This window comes from Python bivittatus, unplaced genomic scaffold, assembly GCF_059951505.1.
Source record: "Python bivittatus isolate LINGU-HERP-01145 unplaced genomic scaffold, Pbiv_v1 ctg000590_np1212, whole genome shotgun sequence".
Taxonomy (NCBI): domain Eukaryota; kingdom Metazoa; phylum Chordata; class Lepidosauria; order Squamata; family Pythonidae; genus Python; species Python bivittatus.
The window spans coordinates 28743303-28763463 of NW_028277086.1; the positions used below are offsets into that span (position 1 = coordinate 28743303).

The following is a 20161-nucleotide window of genomic DNA, read 5'->3' on the forward strand; positions in this document are numbered from 1 at the left end:
TCTCTCTGATGAAATGTTAGCCTTTTGATGAAAAATCTTAAATGCACACATACACACAGCTTGAGTTGTTCAAAATGATGGTCTGTTATTTAAAAAAAGTTTCTTAATCCACTTATTTGAGTTGAACCATGAATTAATGTGACTGGGTTCACAAACATGCAGCACAACTAATCAGCCACATTTTAACCTCCCAGGCAATGCAAACTCAACCTTTCACATACACACACACGCACACACACCTGGGAGCAAGCCTCATTGCAAGCTATAAGGCTTGCTTCCAGGTTGACCCACACTGGACATTACTATCAGTTGAGTTAGATCAGCAGGCCAAAAGGACAGCAAATCAGGAAAATCTCCCTTTGAAAAATACAGAAACTTCTAAGTATGTTTTCTGTTTTTATTAGCCAGCAAGTGCTTGACAGAGAAAAACTAATATGGCATAATTGTCATCACCATGAATAGATATACATAAATTAAATTGCTTGTTTTCAGTCAGCTTTTAGAGAAACATATTCTGTATGGGGTATTTTTCACAACACTTTGGAGTTTTGTTTGTTTATTTAAATAAATCAGGCACGAAACCAAAAAGAAATCCCCAAGGGGGCATCTGTTGTTATTAGAATCACTGTGAAACAAGATTTTACAACAATATCTTCACGTTAAAGCTTCGGCTGAAAGAAAACATTAAAGGCACTACCATTTAATCCACTTGCTAATCATACGGAAACATCCCCATCCCCAATAGCGCTTGTACTGAGATCCTTTCAGAGAACGCTGAACATTTCCGATCGCCATAGATTTCTTTAGTACACGAGAGTTTTGCTTGCTAAGCAACCTCTTGCTTAAAGCTTATCCCCACCAGCCAGCCCTTCAGACGTGTTGGCAACTGTCCGAATTCCCAGCCCACGTGGCCGTTCGGCGATTTCCAGGCAGAAGAAAGCGGCACTAACAATAGAAGAGTTGCCGTGAATGTTGAGATCCTTCACCACCCGCACGCTGAACGGAGAGCCCTCCTGGCTTGCTCCGCCAACCGCACGATCTCTTCCGGCAGCTTCCTAGGAATCTGCGCGTGACGTGCAGGCGGGGGAGGGAAAAGGTTTCTATAGCAGCGCCGAGAGCCAACCAACAAACAGGAGCCCATCTGGCCCGAGAGTTCTTTTCCCCACCAAGCTGCGAGTTCACCTTTCGAGAAAAAGGGGTCGGTGAGGGAGGGAGGTAAGTTTATAGCTGCTGGGCGTTTTCAAAGGAGGCAGAGTGAAAAGCAAAGCTCAGCGATCTGCTCAGGGTTCTTTGGCTCCCTGAGCGTCATTTTTCTTTATCGTTCGTGAGGTGGGCATCACCAGGCAAGACAGATTTCTGGTGGAGATGCTGAAACTGACCTTGATGGTTGAGAGATTCACCTTCCAGCCTAGCTAGGAGGAAGAGCCATTTGTTCCACCTGTTGCCTCAGTTTCCCAGCTGTAGAAGGAACTATTGGGCTTTGTGCTTCCAGAGTCGGGAAGGAAGGACCATTATTCTTGTCCTGGGGCTAGTGTAGGGACCTCTGGGGGAGCCCATTCGCCCTCCTGAATCAGTTCAGGATGCAAGCTCAGAAGTGGGCGGTGCTAGGAGGGAAAATGGGGTGGGGGTGGGGTCTGTAGAAAAGTGAGCGGGTCATCAAGCCTGAGTGGTATCATCATTCCTTCTCCTCTGTTAATAGCAGCCCCAACAGCCAGGAAACTGAGGCAACAGGTGGAACAAATGGCTCTTCCGCCTAGCTAGGCTGGAAGGTGAATCTCTCAACCATCAAGGTCAGTTTCACCATCTCCATCAGAAATCTATATTGAAATCTATATTGAGGGAAAATGGGGTGGGGGTGGGGTCTGTAGAAAAGTGAGTGGGTCATCAAGCCTGAGTGGTATCATCATTCCTTCTCCTCTGTTAATAGCAGCCCCAATATGCACTTACTGCCCTTACCAACCCATTTCCTCTACAGTCTGCACTCTGAGAATGACTCTAGTCTGCCGCTGCAGAGCTGAGGCATCACATCTGCTTCTTGGACTTCCTTACTTCTTCCCCAGGCCCTCTTTTTGTAGCAGCTTGACTGAGAAAAGTTCTGGAGAACCTGAAAGCTTGCCCAGTCATTCTGTCTGGCCCCAACAAAGTTGTTATCTAAGTCTGGGTTTGGATTCTTTTTCCCTGGACTAGTATTGCTATGATTGCTTTTTATGTAACAGAATAATTGAGTTTCTAACACTGAGGCAAAAATGAATGGCTGGAGTATATTAACACTTGACTGCTGGTCCAATCCATGTCTCTTCAAGCCAGATGGAAGTCCTTTTAAGATTATAAGAAGGGCCCTGCAGGATCACACATGTCTAATCCAGCATTCAGTGTCACATAACAGCTAATCAGATGCATTCAGGAGCCTCACAGGCATGAAGAGCAGAGCATAGCAATAGGCTCCTCTTCCTGAGCAAGTTGAGTGATGCCAGTGGAATAGCGCATAAAGAATTTCATTATGCATTTTGATACCACCAGTCTGTGCAGGTTTTTCAGATAGAAATTCTACTGAGTTCAAAACTGCAACTGTATATACTATAAACTATAGGAATAATCTTGTCTAAACATGCTTCCCCAAACTAGAGCTTAATGATCAACAAAATACATTCATGAATGTAGTAGAAATGTGTCATGAAACTCTTGGAAATACAAAATGAAAATATCAAAAGGACATCAACCTTGTAGAGATTTAATTGATGTTAAGGACAAACAATAGGGGAGATGTCAAGTAACTCAGTAAGGCTGTTTGCCCATAATGAAATCTTTGGGCAGATCCAATATTAAGCTTCAGTAGCATATACACTTCAGTCCTATACATATCTGCTCAGAAGAGTGGGCATGTTCAGGCCCCATCAATAAAGCAGGTAAATCTAGTGGGAGCCTGGAAGCATGCCTTCTCTCTTAGGGTGCCTTCCCTCTGGACTGATATCCCCCCATCCCACAGAGATCTGAATGGCTCCCATCCTGAGGATGTTGTAGGAAGCTATTAAAGACCTGGGTATTCTCCCAGAGTCTGGGGCAGGGTAATGGTTGACCTCTTATTTGATAGCAGGGATGGGGGGGGCGGTGAGGGGAGGAATGGGTTGGTTGGTTTATATGGTTGTCTTCAGGCCACTGATGATCTCTTTTTTGTCTTTTGTTTATTTTTATTTTACTTTTTATAATTAAAAGTGGCCTATAAATTGGATAAAAAAATCAAGAAATCAAGTGAGTTTATGTAGATGATGAGAAAAGAAATGCAATATTCATTTGGAAACCTTTAAAAGTCTTAATTGGCTTGCTGGTACCAAAGAGATGAAAATGGCATTCCCCCCCCCCCCAATCTATAGCCTCTAATAAATTAACTTATGGTTTGCTTTTCCTCTTTTTTAGCAGGATGGACTCCCTCAGTTCAATTGAAGTTGAGTACATAAAGAATTTGCAAAAACAAATCTGCTTACTAGAATGTGAGACAGCTTATCTATATCCTTTTAAAATAATGATATTTTATTACAAGTATCTCTGAAGTACCAAATTAGCGTTATTCTTTAACAGCTTTAAAATATACTATGTTTTGAATGTCAAGATCAATGTCTTTTTGGTTATGAAAGAATATATTTTATTGGATTAATTTGCTCTTAAAACACAATACAGTAGGTTTTTTTTCCCCTTTCCCCGATATTCAGTTCTCTTTATTTAGGACAAGATTAAGTCACACCTTTTGTTAACAGTATCTCATGTACTTTCTCTGTTTCCAACACTAAAATTGGAATAACACTTATATATTTATAAATTAGTAAGGCCACCCAACTCACAAAATGTGACTCTAGGCAGCTAACATAGGATTAAAAAGAAAAAAGATAAACTATAAACATAAAAAAATCACAACAATGCAATATAACTAGCCCAGGGGCTAAAGATAAAACATCTTCAAAATCTTAAACTAGTTTTCCAGATGAGCTAATCTAATGTCTTAACCCAATGCCCAGAGGAAAAAACTAGTTTATTTTATGGAAACTTTATGGAAGGCCAGCAAAGTTAGGCTATCTGAATCTTGAGAAGTATGTGTTCCTAAGGGCAGGTACCATGACAGAGAAGACATGTCTCCTGGGTCCATTAGATGGCATTGTTTCATGGAGGGGACCTGAAGCATGCCCAGTCTGTTGGATCTCATGGGGTTGGCAGACATAATTTGAGGTAGGTGGTCCCACAAATAACATGGCCTTGTGCCATGAAGGGCTTTATAGGTGATAACATGTCCCCGGAATTGCACCCAGAAGCTTATACAAAGCCAGTGCAGTAGTGGTGTTATATTGGCACCCTTAACTACCTGCACCATTATATTCTGGACCAATTGTAACTTCTGGATGGTATTCAAAGGTAGCCCCATGTGGAGAGCGTTGCAATAATCCAAGTGGAAAGTAATCAAAGTATGAGTTACCATGAGCAGAGCCTCCTGATTGAGGAACAGGCACCATTGGCCCACAAGATGGAGTTGTACAAAGGCCCTCTTGATCACTGCTGCCACCTGCTCGTCTAGCAGGAGCCAAAAGTCAAGATAACCTCCAAATTGCACACCAGTTATGTCTGGGGGAGTGCAGTCCCACCCAGAACTAAATATGGAAAGTCTCCAGATCCAGAGGGCCTAAACCCAGAGCCACTCAGTCTTGATTAGATTGAGCAGAGTCTGTTCCTCCCCATCCAGACCACTACAACCTCCAGATACTGAGAAATAAATTTGATGCTATTACTTGGTCAGCTGGGGAAGAGATGTAAAGCTGATGATACTTAACCTTGTACTATGGATGGTTTTGCCTACGGGTTTCATGTACAGTGGTACCTCGGGTCACGAACGCTTCTATTCATGACCAATTCAGGTCACGAACAGCTCCGTTTGCAAAATTTTGCCTCCGTTCGTGAACGCCGGATCGGGTGACGAACAGGATCCGCGGCCATTTTCCCTCCCGTGATACGTGGTCGTGGCTTCCTGTAGGGAGAGGGACTCTCCCTCCAAGCAATAACCGCCTCCCCACCCGCCTTCCTGTCCTCCACGCCAGAAGTCACGTCGAGCAAGGTTAGCGTTCTCTCTCTTCGTACTGTACTTTGTGTCATATTTTTGTGGTTTTAAAAAACAACAACATATGGTTCAGAACGGATTAACTGTAATTACATTGAACCTTATGGGGAAATTTGATTCGGGACGCGACCAAAATCGGTTGGCGACCAAATTTGGAGGGGTCAGAACGGATTAACCGTATTTACATTGAAATACGGGGAAATTTGATTCGGGTCGTGACCAATTCGGGTCGCGACCAGAGTCACGGAACAAATTAAGTTCGTGAACCGAGGTACCACTGTATATTAAATAGGAGCAGAGAGAGAAGAAACTTGAAAAATCCTGCAAACCTGGGGTGTATGGCTTGATCACTTCTCCCCATCAGCACCATCTGGAACCAGTATTGGAGAAAGGAGGAGAGCCACTGTAACACTTTGCACTCCTAACCTTCAAAGCTGATCCAGAGGGTATAATAATTGATGGTACTGAAAGCTGCTGAGAGATTAAGAGCCAAGATGGATGCACCCACCCCATCCTAGTTCTACTACAGGTCATTCAGTTCAACACATCTGAAGCATCAGGTTCAGGTCAACAGTGTGAACTACGCTGTCTTAGTGCTATATCCTAGACTGAAAACGTGGTCCAACTAGGTAGACCAGACCATGAAATCAACTCCACAGGAAAGTTAAAACTATTTTTATTGAAATTAGCTATAAATAACAACATCTTGCAAGTCTGATTGTCCTCCTCCTCCTCCAGTTCAGTGAATTAGGGAAGGCTCTGTCCAAAACACTTCCAAGTGTTATCTGGATGTTCTGGACTTAAAAAATGTTTTAGCCCCTTTTGCCTAGGTAACATTTTTTGCATATCTCCATCAAAATAATCTTTCTTACTCTCTACACCAACCCAGCTAAAAAGAGGCCAGATAATCTGTTTCCTTCAGGGCTCTCTGGAGCTGCAGGCTTTCTCAACGAACTTCCCTGAAAAGAGAGGGTTGGAGACAGAATGAAAATTGTCTAGAATCATTGGATCCAGAGACAGAGATGGAGGGAGTGGACCACTGCTTTTTGAAGAGCTAATGAAACCAGCCTCTTCCTCAAAGATGCATTCACTGCTGCCTGGATCCAACACTCATAGTCTCCCAGAGGACCTTAAGCAGCCAGGAGGGACATGGAACGAATACACAGGTGGTCATACTAACAGCACTAATGACCCTGCTCACTTCCTCAGGACCAACAGGCTCAAACTCTTCCCAGATAACCATGCTAGACCATATCTCAGTCATCTCCAAAGGACCTGCACAGCTGGTCAAAAAGGATCCAAGTGACTTTATCCAACAAATGCCTCAAGCAGTCTTCACAGAAGCCCTGCAGATATTCTTTAGGCCCATCCCTACCTAGGAGAGATCAGGTCACCTTGAATAGGCTTGCTGGCTGGCTATCTAGATGTGATAAGAGTGCTGAAGTAATAACATTTTGCCTCTCTTATCGTCTTGTGATGATAACCCTTAAGAAAGGTTCTTACCTGTGCTTGATTGGATTCACTCTGTTTTCCTCCAATGGTGCTCTAGGCACCTCTACTGCTGCTTCATCTTCTGAAGCCCCTCTGAAAACTAGAGAAGTTTAATGAGCAGAGAGTTCACCCATGTGCAATCTGATTGAAGGCTGCTGTCACCCCCTTATTTGAGGCAGTGACTAAGGCCTCACTCATATAGTTTTTTAGAGACTCAGGAACAGCCCCAAGTTTCCTCTGGATCCAAACAGAGTCCACTGAGCACCTGTGATGCATCAATCAAATAGGTCTTTCCTGTAGTGGGGAATGGTGACAAAGAACCAGAACCAACTTTTCATTTCAAACCAAAGCATTTCATTCCCTTTATGTATGTCATATTCAAAGGCCTGATACTGTTGCTGGTCTATATGTCAGAACTGTTTTCAGTAACCCAAGAGAACAATGCAAGCTTGGAGGCCTAATAATATCTTTATTCCCTCCTTTATATTACATATGGATACTTTTCCTTTATACTGTTAAAAAAACCCCTGAAAAATAACACATTATTTCTAGGACAATTGAAGAAAACATATATTAATTCCCACCTCAAAATGTAAACCATGTATATTTTGAGCTCCAAAAGGGGTGCCAAAATCATGTGGCCAATAGAAATTTAGCATTTTTGAAGCTGAATTTTTTGAGAGTGAAGATAGGAGGAAATTTATAAGACGACTCAAGATTATTAACATATTTCTGATGTTAACACACTGCATTTCTGAAACTAGGAACTGATATTTCAAACATCATAAAAATTGTTCCTTAGTCATGCATCATGAACTAGAGAGAAGGCAAAGAATGCTACACACATTCCACCTAAAGTTAACAGAAAAGCTGAAAAGTTATTGCAAACAATGAAGGTAACTTCTGTTAAGGGTTTATTTGGTTCTCTTGCATTGTTTAATGTGGCTTCAAGGTCAAAGATCACCACAGGCTTCTGTAGCCATATCAGATGCTCTTTCTACAGCACTGTCATGTTGCTTTTAAGATGGCATTTCTATAGGCATAGTCAAGATATCTTTTTTTAAAAAATGTGTCAGTTTTAATAAAGGAAAATCGTCAAGGATATATTTGCATGTACAGAAGTGTGAATGCACTGTGTCTTTATAGCATAGTCTTTTCATTTTATTTAAATTATAAACATTGAATAGTTATAATATATCATCACATAACTACCTGTTTTTTTAGAAAGAACCCATCTTTGTAATTGCTTAGAGTATGTATTTATTTCTTCATGTGTTGCATTTGTATTCTGCCTTTTCTTCACTGGTTTATGGCTTGATATGCAGCCACTTTGGTTAATTCTGTGTATTGTGCAAACCGAGGTAATAAGGTTCATTCAATAAACCATGGTTCAGTCAAACTCAGTATATATGTAAACAGGGCTAGAGTGATTATCTAAAATAACTCTGAGCTTTATAACTGCCTGGGGATTTGGATGTGGGTCTTCCCAGCCTTAATGCAACATTCTCACCATTACGCTAAATCCTTCCTAAGATCAAACAGTCATATAGGCAGGGTTCAGACTTGAGAACTAGAGAAAGCTTTCATAATTTTATTTCTTCAATGTGCATTTTTTTTCCCGATACAATTAGGGAAATGAGGGGGATTTATATTTTAACATTCTACATGACCCCAGAAGGCCCTCTACTGATAAGGGAACACAACTGGTATCTGTGGCCACAGAGCTCTCTGTGGAAGAAGCAGAAAGCTAATGCTGCTCTAGCAGTGAAATCGTTCATCTGTTCCCAGTAGTTCCTCAAATGTCTTTTGGCTGGTTAAATCACTGAATTTACCTAGTAAACTTTTCTTTCTGAATCAGTTATATCTTTTCCAAGTATACAGTAAATATCTATTCCTAGAGTAATTATATTTTGTTGTGGTGATAGACATGAACAAAATGCCCTGTCATTTAAAATAAACCTGACTACCTACCCATGGCCTATTTTCCTCTGAAACCCTCTTATCAACTTGACCAAACATGCAGTTTCCTTGGAGTCTTCTTGCTGTCTTCTAATCTCTTGAATATTTTGGACATTTCAGCTCTGAATTATGCTAAAAGCTTAAAAACTGTCATAGTATAAGACATAATATAAAAACATGAATTTTTTTTTGTATATACATCTTATTAATTGATTATATGCCATCAATTCAGCGTCAATTCTTAGCAACCACATAAATTTTCTCCATGATGTCTGTACCCAACCTGGTCTTTCAAGTCTTCCAATGGTGCACTCATCACTGCAATAACTGTGTCCATATATCTTGCTGCTGGCTTTCCCCTTCTTCTCTTTCATTCCACCTTTCTATGCATTATAGATTTCTCTACAAAGCTAGGTCTTCACATAATGTGTCCAAAGTATGATAATTTGAGCCTGGTCATTTGTGTCTCAAATAAAAACTCTGGGTTCATTTATTTGATAATCCATTTGTTTGTTTCCTTGGCTACCTGTGGTATTCTTAGTAGTATTCTCCAACACCAACATTCAAAAACATCAATACTCATTCTATCTTGTTACTTCAAAGTCCAACTTTTGCTTCTGTAGTGTCACAGGGAAAACCATTGCCTGTGTGATTCTTAGCAGGTATAGACATATTCCAGCATCTGAATATTCTTCCAAAACCTTAATTGCTACTCTACTGTAGCTAGTCAGCTACCATACGCTAGTCTGTGGCATATTTATTGACTGCTGGTTCCTTTACTTTGATAGTTGAACCTAAAAGGCAGAAGCTATCCATCGTTTCAATATCTTCCCTGTCAGTTCTAAGGCTGGTTGCTGTACCTTGCCATTAGTTTGGCCTTCTTTATATTTAATCTTAGTCCCATTTTGTTCACCGTGCTCCTTGGCTTTTATTACTAGAGTTTGCAGATCGCTTGCATTTTCAGCTATCAGAGTAGTATCATCAACATAGTGCAGATTATTGATGTTTCTTCTTCCAAACTTAAACACTCTAACACTCAACTTCTTATAATTTGTTTTATAGATAACATATTTGTCCTAATGCAGAAAGGATAGCACTTGTTTAGGAGACTGCTGGGTTAAGAAACACAAATACAAAAGGGTACAGAATGTAAGCTGAATGTGAGTTTCTTGACATTGTGAAGAATCAGTGTGCATCACCAGCAATTGTGACCTAGCCTAGCTCTCCCCAATGAGATGCCATCTTGGGCTGTTAGACTTCAATTGTTAGCCATGCTGATTGTGAATGATGGGAAATGAAGTCCTAAATCATGATGATAGCTGTAGTTTGATGGCAGTAGTTTAGGGAGGATCTCACTTGTATTTTTTATTGATTTACTAGTCAGCTTTAATCTTAGTCTTTTATCTCAAATAAATCCATTTGCATGAAATTAATCTACTGTATATTTTCAAAGGAATTGGAGGCTATCATAAACACAACAGAAATAGATATAGCAAAGAAAGAAAACAGCACCAAGCTCTATGAAGCTGAAACTCAAGCAATACACAAGCGTCTTCAAATACTGTCTGGTAATAAATAACTCTTCCTCTCATGGGGTGTCATTCTTGCAATTAAGCTAAATTTATGAATATGAATTGGAGTTCTGTTGAATTTTGTGTATGACATTTTTCTCTTATGAGAAGGCTAATATATTAGAAGTTTTCTGCTTCTGTTTCTGTTTCTTTGCTTTATGTAGCCATATCCTATATTGCAAATACTTCATGAGCTTAATTCATTTTTGTTTTACATGACACAGGAGCTTTGTGTTATAATCAAAGCTTTGTAATACCAAGCAAAGCTGTCATTTTTTAGATGAACATGTTTGGAAGCCACCAAGAAAAGAAGAAAGAAGAATCTTACTCTAAGCAGTGTAGGAAATCCTCATGGAGGAGCAGGCTTTCCCAATATTTGTTAGATCAGGAAATATGGATATTTGCTAGATGTCCATTGGAATACCCTTTTAGAGGCAGATGCTATCTATCCATGTTGCATTACAGTCTCTGATCTGTGAACCGTACGTCATGGTTTATAAACTATAATAGCTATATACTGTAAGCCCAGCCAATTGGGCTCAGTTTGCAAGCCAAGATTATCATTGCTCAACATGATATATGAGTCTACTCACATTCTAATACAACTTTCCTTATAGATAGCTAGCTGGATTAAGGCACCAATGTTTGTTTCCTAAAACTTTTTAAACAACATCCACTATACTTCTTCCATGAGAGGAGAGAGTTCCATAAGAAAAGCTCTTGCTGCTGTAGGACCCTCAATTCATCCCTAAATTTACCACTGCCCTCAACCTCTTTTATAATAAAACTCTGATGAGTGTCTCTGGCATAGTTTGATATTTCCCTCCCCACTGAAATCACAATAATGGATGGCACTGAGACTCAAATTGCTAGAGCCAGCATCACCATCTGCATTACTGTCAGAAGTAGTAACCCAAGCTTCTTTGGGAGATGTGCAAAAGGAAAAAGAGCCCCAAGATTTTGACTGCAAATCTGCCTACCTATCTTCTTGGACTGAGGGATGCTAAAATACAAACACAAAACTCTGTATATATTGTCTATGTATTTCAAAATATGAATAACTTAGTGATTTTCAAAAAGCTGCACATTAGGTGCTACAGCACCTCAAATATTGTTTGTTCTCATTCTTTGCACATTATAAGCATGTTTCATTTGGACGTGAGCCCTGCTTTGTTTCAGTAGGTTATCTTTCCTAATAACTACGTTTAGAATTCCAGCCTCAGAAACATCTGGAGGCTTAGTGTCATAACTCAGCTAAACAGTCACATAAGAAAGGAAATAGATGTTTACAGGAAGACCATGCGTATTTTAAATGTGTGGAGCGATCCTGATGATTTCCTGCAGATGCAAGTGCTAAAGAAAAGCTGCTATTAATGGAGGAGGTTACAAAACTGAAGAAAATGGTTGAACACTCTACCCAGGATATTTCACACAAAGAAGCAGATCTGCTAAAAATTCAGAGAGAAATACAAGAGACTGTGAATTCAGTAAAAGAAAAAGAACATGCTGTCTGTCTTTTGGAATCACAAGTAAGAAGCTATTGCAGTTAAGTAATACATTTACAAAAAATGCATTTGTAAGAGAGTTATTGCTATGTTAGAGGCACACAGGGTTAAACTAATTTGAATTTTAAAATGAGAGACTTGTGATAAATAGACAATTCTTTCTTAAATGTGCAAATAGTATGTATTTATTACCTAAACTATAATTTACCTAAACTGTGTGTCTTTAACCTGTTTCTGCTCATCTGAATAAGATTACATTCCTGAAGAGGAATATAATTCCGTTTTCTTAAGCACAAACTTTTAAAACATAAATAGTTCTGAAAACTTTCTTCATTCTATAGACCTACTCATACATAAAGTAAAAACTTGTGACTTGGATTATTTGAAGAAGATTGAATCTATTTTATACTTTCTTAGTTCCTGCAAATTGATTTTTGGAACTTTGGTTCTGTGAAATGCCCAATGATCTCTGTCAATTAAGCCTTCAATCTTGCTACGAAACAACAGCCTCCATAGTTTTGATGGGAAGCCTTGAGCATTAAACTCATGTTCATGCCTGCTCCAATGCAAATTAATATTATTCAGAGCTTGCTCTAGTATTAAAACGAACATTGCTTCCAGGGAATTATGGACAGAAAAAATTGAAGCCTTATTGTGACCTGGTTCACGCCAGATCCTAAGGCATGATTTGCTTAAACCACATAATACATTAAGTCACGAATCATGCTGTCCAAACTATAGTAGCTGCATTCACTGAATTTGCCAGGTCCTAACCTAACTAATTCCCTTTTGGCTGATCACCATGTATGAACTGAGTGGGCAATGAAGGCATGCTTCCATCCTCCTTGATCCAGTTCCACTATTGGAGTATTCTAACCTCAGCAGTCCCTATTGCAGTCATGAAACTCTTTTTGCTTTTTCTAAAATTGCAAATACTGGCATGCTAACAAGTCCACAATGGGGAGGGTACAGTTAATTTTCTACCAGAAGGAAACATTAGCCAACAAGAATATTAAAATAAAATTCAAATAAAGATTACTGAAATGTGAATGCAGCATGGAAGATGAGGCTAGTCACATGCTTTGCCTTTTTTAAAAAAATCACCATACTTGTTAATGCACTGGTGCTCATAGTAACAGACAGGAGAAGGGATGGCCCCTTTTAGTTTTTTTGCGCTCCCATTATTGCACACATATAGGAAGCAGATATGTGCCACTCACAATGGAATGTCACTGGGTCTTCATAAATCAAGAATGTGCCCTATTTTCAAGCTTGGGGCTGCACTTATATTTTGCTATCATGGGGGTGGGGACATTCTAAGAAACATCTGAGGCCAGGCCAAAAACGAATTTTCATTTACTGATCTTTTTTTTTTTTTTAATGTTGCTTTAAATGGTGCATTTTGGATGGTCTTTAAGGGCTGCACGCTCAGGCCTTTAGAGGTCTGATGCTTTAGACCAGTGTTTTTCAAACTTGGCAACTTGAAGATGTGTGGATTTCAACTCCCAGAATTCCCCAGTTAGCATGCTGGCTGGGAAATTCTGAGAGTTGAAGTCCATACCTCTTCATATTTGAAAAACACTGCTTTAGACTGTGCAGCTTTGTGATAGGCACTAGCCTTTAGAATGTGCTACAGATGTAGCTTGAGATGTAAATTCTCCATTGCATCCCAAGGTTCATCCAAGCCCACTTTTAGGGCAAATGGAGATGTGCTTCTACATTAAGTTAATTTCTAATTATTATAGTAAGACTGGAATTAAAATCTGGCGAAGGCCAGTTTATACACAAGAAACAAGATACACAGATCTAGAGTTATGAAAAATGCAATATCTGATAACAGATGGGCAGCCTGGAAGAGTTATATGAACTCCATATAAGCAACAGATAATAAGTGTACATTTCTTATGCTAGAAATGGATCATTCTATACTCTCACTAGAAAAGCCCTTAATGATACTTACCACAACAGCAGCAAAGCTTGGGGCTAGGGAACATTTAGCATTCATTTTTATTGTATGTTTTATTCAGTGTCAGCAGCAGATTTGGCAACACCAAGAAATGGAAAAAAACCTTTCAGAACGCAGATCAGAGTGCACACAACTGCAGGCATTGCTCTACCACTTAGAAGAGAAATTATTGACAAGCTCCCAATCTTCACAACAGTCTACTGCTAAGGAACTTAGGTAGGGCCATTCAGAGTATCCATCTTTTAATCTTTTCAGAGCTATTCCATATCTCTTGTTCACACTGGATGGCTAAGTGTTTCTTCATAATCATCTATAGTACAGCATAGTATATTAATAATATCGGGAGAGATAGTGCTAGTATAGAAATAAAAACTGCTTTTGAATAATCCATGTCAGCTAATATTTAAAATGATTTATGCTTAGTCAGGAGGCCGAAAAATTAAGGCAGATCCTCAAGGAAAATGAGCTTTCAGCTGATGAGGATAAGTATTTGCTCAACAAGATGGCAGAAGATTGTAGACATCTGACGAAGGAGAATAGCCTTTTACAAGCTCAAATGCAGAAAGTTATCAAGCATCTAAACCAGGTAGGCCTTATCTGTTCCTCAGATTCCAGTTTTGAAAAGATTAGAAGAAACCACAGATTAGAAATTTCATTCCAAGATTTGTAGTTTGTAAATTATGGAACTTGCAGGACATTGGCTGGTGTGGGTCTTCCGGGCTGTGTGGCAGTGTTCTTGAAGTTTTGTTTCCTAACGTTTCGCCAGCACTGCCGGTCACAGGTGCTGGCGAAACGTTAGGAAACAAAACTTCAAGAACACGGCCACACAGCCCGGAAGACCCACACCAGCCATCGTATGCCGGCCGTGAAAGCCTTCGACAATACATTGCAGGACATTGTTTGAAAAATGCATGCACAGGTACAAAATATAACATAAATTTGAAGAATTTTAGTATAATAATAGCCATAAAGGCCAAAACAGCAGGGGACCATCTGGGGAATTCTATTCTGTCTTATACTTGGAAGAGTAGCAATAGGAATTTTATGGCTTAGGAGTTGAGAGCATACTATTACTGCTATTCTCCCAAAGCATTTCTTCGTATTTTCACTGTTGGGGAGGAGATTCCAGGATTCAAGGAGGCCAAAAGTGATTGGGGACTCCTATTCTTTCTGATATCCTCTGTCTCTATACCTCTGTCTTCCATGCAGCAGTGAATAAAATAATTCTTACCAAAACTGAATTGATCTCTTGCATGGGAAGACTGAAATTAGGCTAAGGTCTATATGAAATCACTTGTATCCCTAGTTGCTCAGCCCTTTCTTACAGATAAGATGGTGCAAATAGGTCAAAACCTGGTGATTGATTTATGCTTCTGTTACTGCTATAAACCAAACTCTTGGTTTCAAAGCAGCAATTAAATGTAATAGGTTCAAGCTGCTAATGTACAAAGCTGTTGCATTGGTAATTCCCTTGAATTCAATGTTCCTATCAGAATATCAGTATCAGCTGCTGTGCAGCTTCAGAATCTATGATTCCCTAAAATAGGGCATAAGTAGTTCCACATTGACAGATGCATTCAAATCATACAGAGTTTCTGAGATCAAGTGGTAGCATATACCTTCTGTACAGGAATCAATCCAAGATGGAAGAGTGGTTTGCATGGCTAAAGGAGTACTTTATTTGAAAATGGTCACAGTGTTTCCACTTCTGACCAGTACATGGCAACTATTCTTTAAATCACCCTACCAATATATACATTCTATGATGAATGCCCCAAGGTGGCCAAGAGATAGAAGATACATTTTACTTAGTCTTAGAAGTAGCGATTGCATATACAACATACTCATTATTTTAAAGAAATTGTAGATATGTAATCCTTTGCATGTCTTATAACAATTATGTGAGGATGAGAAGAGAAATAGCAGCAGCACAGAGGAACAGATACCATGATTAGTTTTACTAATATACTGTCTAACTCATGCAAATGCTGTAGGAAAGGCAGCTGAGAGAGGAGGAGACTTCTTCCTATTCAAGAAGGGTGTCTGAGCTAGCATTAGGAAGAGAGAAAGAACGGCAACTTAAGCTGGGACTTACCTACTTGAAGACTCTGTTACCGAACCTAAGACGGAAGGTTCTTAAAGCCCAGGAACAGGTTGTAACATACTTATATTTTATGTAAACCAAATTCCACTGGCAGAATATAGATGCTGCTGCAATAGAATGCTAAACACAGCTTCAAGGGTTCAAACAAAGGATGTGACTATTAAACCCAAACACAAGAGCCAGTATAAACTCTCTTTCTGTACTAGGGAATTCTAGTAATATCCCCTTGGATTTTACAGAGAGTCAAAATTAAATTTAAATTAAATCAAATTTAGTTTTTATCCTGATCTTACTTTGTGGAATGTGGTTCCTGGTATGCCATTTGACAGTCTAAGTGTTATCCTCAACCTGAAAAAGATTACACTCATTTGGCATATCAATTCACTCATACATGAAGCATGCTTAAGACCATATACAATTTTACCAGCACAATTAAGGATAAAATTAAGATAGCCTTTGAATCATTGTCTAAAATAATGCTATTACAAGAAGTGCCAGTAAATGTAACATGCATGTAATGTAAATGTATTAATATATCACTTTTGAACAACCTTGCTTATTCCTTTAAAATCAAGGAAGCCTGTGATCAAAGCATGTTAATTAAGTAGAAATTTTTAAAATGAAACTGAGGTTTAGACACTAATACATTTTAAAACCATTGCAAATAGGTACTTCATCTACAAGAAAGAAAATCTATGGATCACAAAAGGCAACATCTTCAAACACAACTAATTGATTTAGAAAATCAACACACCAGAGTGCAACTGGAAAATTCTAAACTGAGAACAGAGAAATATCATTGGGTGGAACATATTTCTCAAATACACAAACAGGTATCTGTGCTATGCTTAATCAACATACTTTTTATTATATGCTTTCTATGATGCTTTTAATATTTTGAAACCACACACAGAATCTTTGTAATTGGCTCCACCTATTTAATAATTGTCTAATATAAGATGCAGCAAACAACCCATTATGACCCAAACTAAGTATTTGTGAAATCTGAAATTAGAGAGCTACATACAATTCTGTGAGTCATGTGGTAGAAGCACCTGTAAAAAAATTGTAAGGTTGCTATTTGTTATTGTAAGAACTGCAGGGTGAGTGGGGAGGGGAAGAACTAAAAACAACCTATGCATTCATGGCTGCAATTTAAACAAGTAGGTGAACTGAGATTACAAAATTCACTGATCAGGTTTTAGTTGCTAAATTGCTTCAAAGAGGGATTCATAAGTGATTATGATTAGTGATGGCAGTTATGTGGAACCTTCATGTACAGGGATAACATGCCACTGAATATGAGATGCTGGGATAAGCAAAGGGCAAAGCCTTTGTGTTCTGCTGGATTTCTTTCAGAGGCATGTAGTTGGTTTACAGTGTATGCCAAGTTGAAATCTGTTCTTTATAAAATGGCCTGAGGCTTTTAGATATATAACTTACAATGACAAGAGTTTGTCAACACTAGAACTATCCATAATCCTGCAGTATGTGACCTGTAGTGTGATCTGAAGTTCATCTAAGTCCTGTTAATAAACCCCTTGCTTAAGTGTGGATATTTTGGTCCACTCCTCTTTACAAAACTACTTCAGCTCATGGATGTTTGGGGGCTGTCTTGTGTGAACTGCTCACTTCAGGTCATGCCATAACATTTCATTTGGCTTAGAGTCAGCAATTCCAAAATGCAAACACTCTTCTCTATCAGTCTTTCTGTTGTAGATTTGTTTGTTTAGGATCATTTTTGTGCTGCATGACCCATATTTGTTTAAGCTTTGGCTCACAGAGACATACTAATGTTTGGTAATGGACCTCAATGTCTAAAAGCTATCCAAGTCCAGAGGCAGCCTCTTGCTCTTGGAGTGACATTTATTCAACAGCCATTCCTGAAAAGAGTAACAGCATATACTGTTATACTATAAATGGAGAAAACGCAATACCATTAACTGCCTGACCATGGGTGATAGGAAGCAAAGTTTCAGTAAGCCTTTTTTTAGTCTTTTCTAGTATGAGCATCAATAACCCTTTTTGTGAGGTTCATGGAGATCTCTGGATCAAGACGTTTCATTTTCATAAACTTGTTTCATAAACAGCAGGTTCTGATGGGGCAACCAATGTGTGTGTTCTATCTTTTGTGGGAAAGAGCGCTTCAAACTCACACCTGATAGTCATCTGATCAATGGAGTATCCGTTGAAAAAGCTGACTGTCCTAGGGCCTTAATACTTTTTCCAACAAAATCAGTGAATGTTGGCTCAATGTATTCAATAAAGACATGACACAATACACTCTCTTTGTGAATTCTTTATTAATAGAACCTTGATGAAGCTCTGATCACATTGTCACTTTGAAGGTCACAGTACTGCAGAATTACAGATAGTTTGAAGGATTCACAGACTTTCCCTCACCAGTGTATAGTATTTTGTTATTGTACTAACAAGCAGATCCTTGAACCTGTTTTACCTAGTAGGGTTCACTTTTCAGCTAGCTTCAGCTTCTGTTGTTTTTTCCTTGACATGTAAGTGTAGAAGTTAGTCAGCCATGGAAGCTCACTGGATGATTTTGGGTCAGTCTTTCTCAGCCTAACCTAATTCACAGGCTTGGTTCCTCTTCACGCTGAGCAGGTTGCAAATAGTTTAAGGATGAGGCAAGCGAGGGATGGAAAGTAGTTGCCAAATCAATCTTCCTGATAGGGTACCTGAACTATGAAGATATTTTCCCCACACTAGAGATGCCTTTATTAAATGTCTTGGGAGAATGGATGTATCCATTTCAGAACGGGAAAGTTCATCTCCTTCCGACTTTTTTAGAGTCTGTAACAACTACAGTAGCAAATTCCAGGACTCAGCATCAAAAACTTTGATGGTATCTTAAACCGCATTAAGTATTGTGATACAAGCTTTGTGGACTAGCATCCTCATTTACTGCACAAAATTCAGTAGATAATGTTATAGTCTCTGAAACTTTATATTGTGATTAAAAATTGTTAAGGGCCCAACCAAACTTTTTGAAAGGGACAGGAGTAATCTAGTCTAACTCCTTGCTCTGTACAAGATCTGCCAAAGCATTTAGACAGTTGGCTATTCAGCCTGTTTGAAGACTTGCAGTGAAGGAAACATACTTCATATCACTGGCTGACAACTCTTACGATAAAGAACAAAAAGTAGCATATATAGCTAATAAGTAAAGTCTAATCTGACTCTATGTCCAAGAGATTTCAACCCATTGGTTCCGGTAAAACAGAATGAGTCCACTCCCTTCCTTTTCTGACAACCCTTTAGATATCTGAAGATTATTTTATCTCATCTCAGTGTTCTATTTTGCAAGCTAAACATATCCAGGTTCTTTAACCGTTCCTTGTAAGACTTAATTTCCAAACCCCTCGTTTTGGTAACTCTATGAATTTGCCTATTTGTTTAGAATGTGGTGCCCAGAACTGGACACAGTATTCCAAATGGCCGTGATCATGGCACAGTAGAATGAGACCAGAATCTGAATTCCATGCTCCTGCTAAAACATCCACATATAGCATTTATCATTTTTAGCAGCCCTGTTAACTTCTGTTCAACTTGTGATTTCCTAGAATATACTTTTTTCATGTTCTTGTCCCCTACCTATGGGCTTTAGTATTAGATATGAGAAAATCATACAGCTAGAAACTTGCTTTTAAATGTTTCTTCAAAATGCTCAGTTCTACAGGTTCTACTGAATTATGAGTGTGTAGGTACTCCTGAAAGAACATTTATTTTTCTGAGTTTATAGATGAGAAGTATGTTATATTTTGCTGAAATCAGGTCACGTCAAATATCCCATAATTACATATATAATTAAATATTAAGATTAATTTTAGTACATTTATTGCAATATTCAGAATTAACATTTTTCCTATTACACAGATTGCTGAAAACGAGAAGGAAATCAGTTTTCTGCACAGCCATGTTTATACCTTGTCCTGTGATCTCAACAACTTGAAATCTGAAGTCAATATGGCCTCTATTCCTCAGAAGGAAAAAGGGAAAGATATCTCCAATATATTAACAGCAAACTGTACTTCAATGAACTAATGTTGGAAACAGTTAATTTGCCCTTATATAAAGATCATGTTTTTAAAAGTTTCTTTAAATCAAGTTGTATTTTATACATGGTACTATTTAAAAAAAAAATCCTAGAGAAATTACTGTATATCTGAAGATAAATTAAACTAGGTCTTTTGTTTCAGTCAGTATTTTAAGTATTTGTATATTTTCAAGATAGTAAATGTTAATTTCAATATATTTTTTAAACCTTTTGGTTGTTCATGGATCAATTATCAGTGCCAGTGAAAAGAATAGGACTTGCATGATATCCTTACTGACATAATTATGTTCAATATACAACAAAACTCTGTATTGTTTTCACAATCAACCATCTCAAAGTGAAAATAAATTATCTATTTTAAAAGTCAGAATTCTTTCCAAACTTTGCTTCCTGTA

The 20161-nt window shown here is 38.6% G+C and overlaps 1 protein-coding gene across 5 annotated transcripts; it reads left to right on the forward strand.

The window, feature by feature from the left end:
- The first annotated feature begins 472 nt into the window (after positions 1-472).
- LOC103057108 (uncharacterized) lies at positions 473-19768 on the forward strand. Of its 5 annotated transcripts, none has more exons than XM_088149188.1 (10): positions 488-1215; positions 3418-3504; positions 7407-7485; positions 10002-10116; positions 11464-11648; positions 13652-13806; positions 14014-14176; positions 15585-15743; positions 16363-16527; positions 19586-19768. In XM_088149188.1, the coding sequence occupies exons 2-10, from the start codon at positions 3419-3421 to the stop codon at positions 19751-19753; spliced, it is 1275 nt and encodes a 424-aa protein (XP_088005314.1). In that variant the 5' UTR covers positions 488-1215; position 3418; the 3' UTR covers positions 19754-19768. The 5 variants fall into 5 exon arrangements, with proteins under 5 accessions (XP_088005317.1, XP_088005316.1, XP_088005314.1 ...); XM_025169186.2 differs by having other exon boundaries at positions 489-1215; positions 3415-3504; XM_088149189.1 differs by having other exon boundaries at positions 501-1215; positions 3415-3488; positions 5988-7485.
- The last annotated feature ends 393 nt before the right edge of the window (positions 19769-20161 follow it).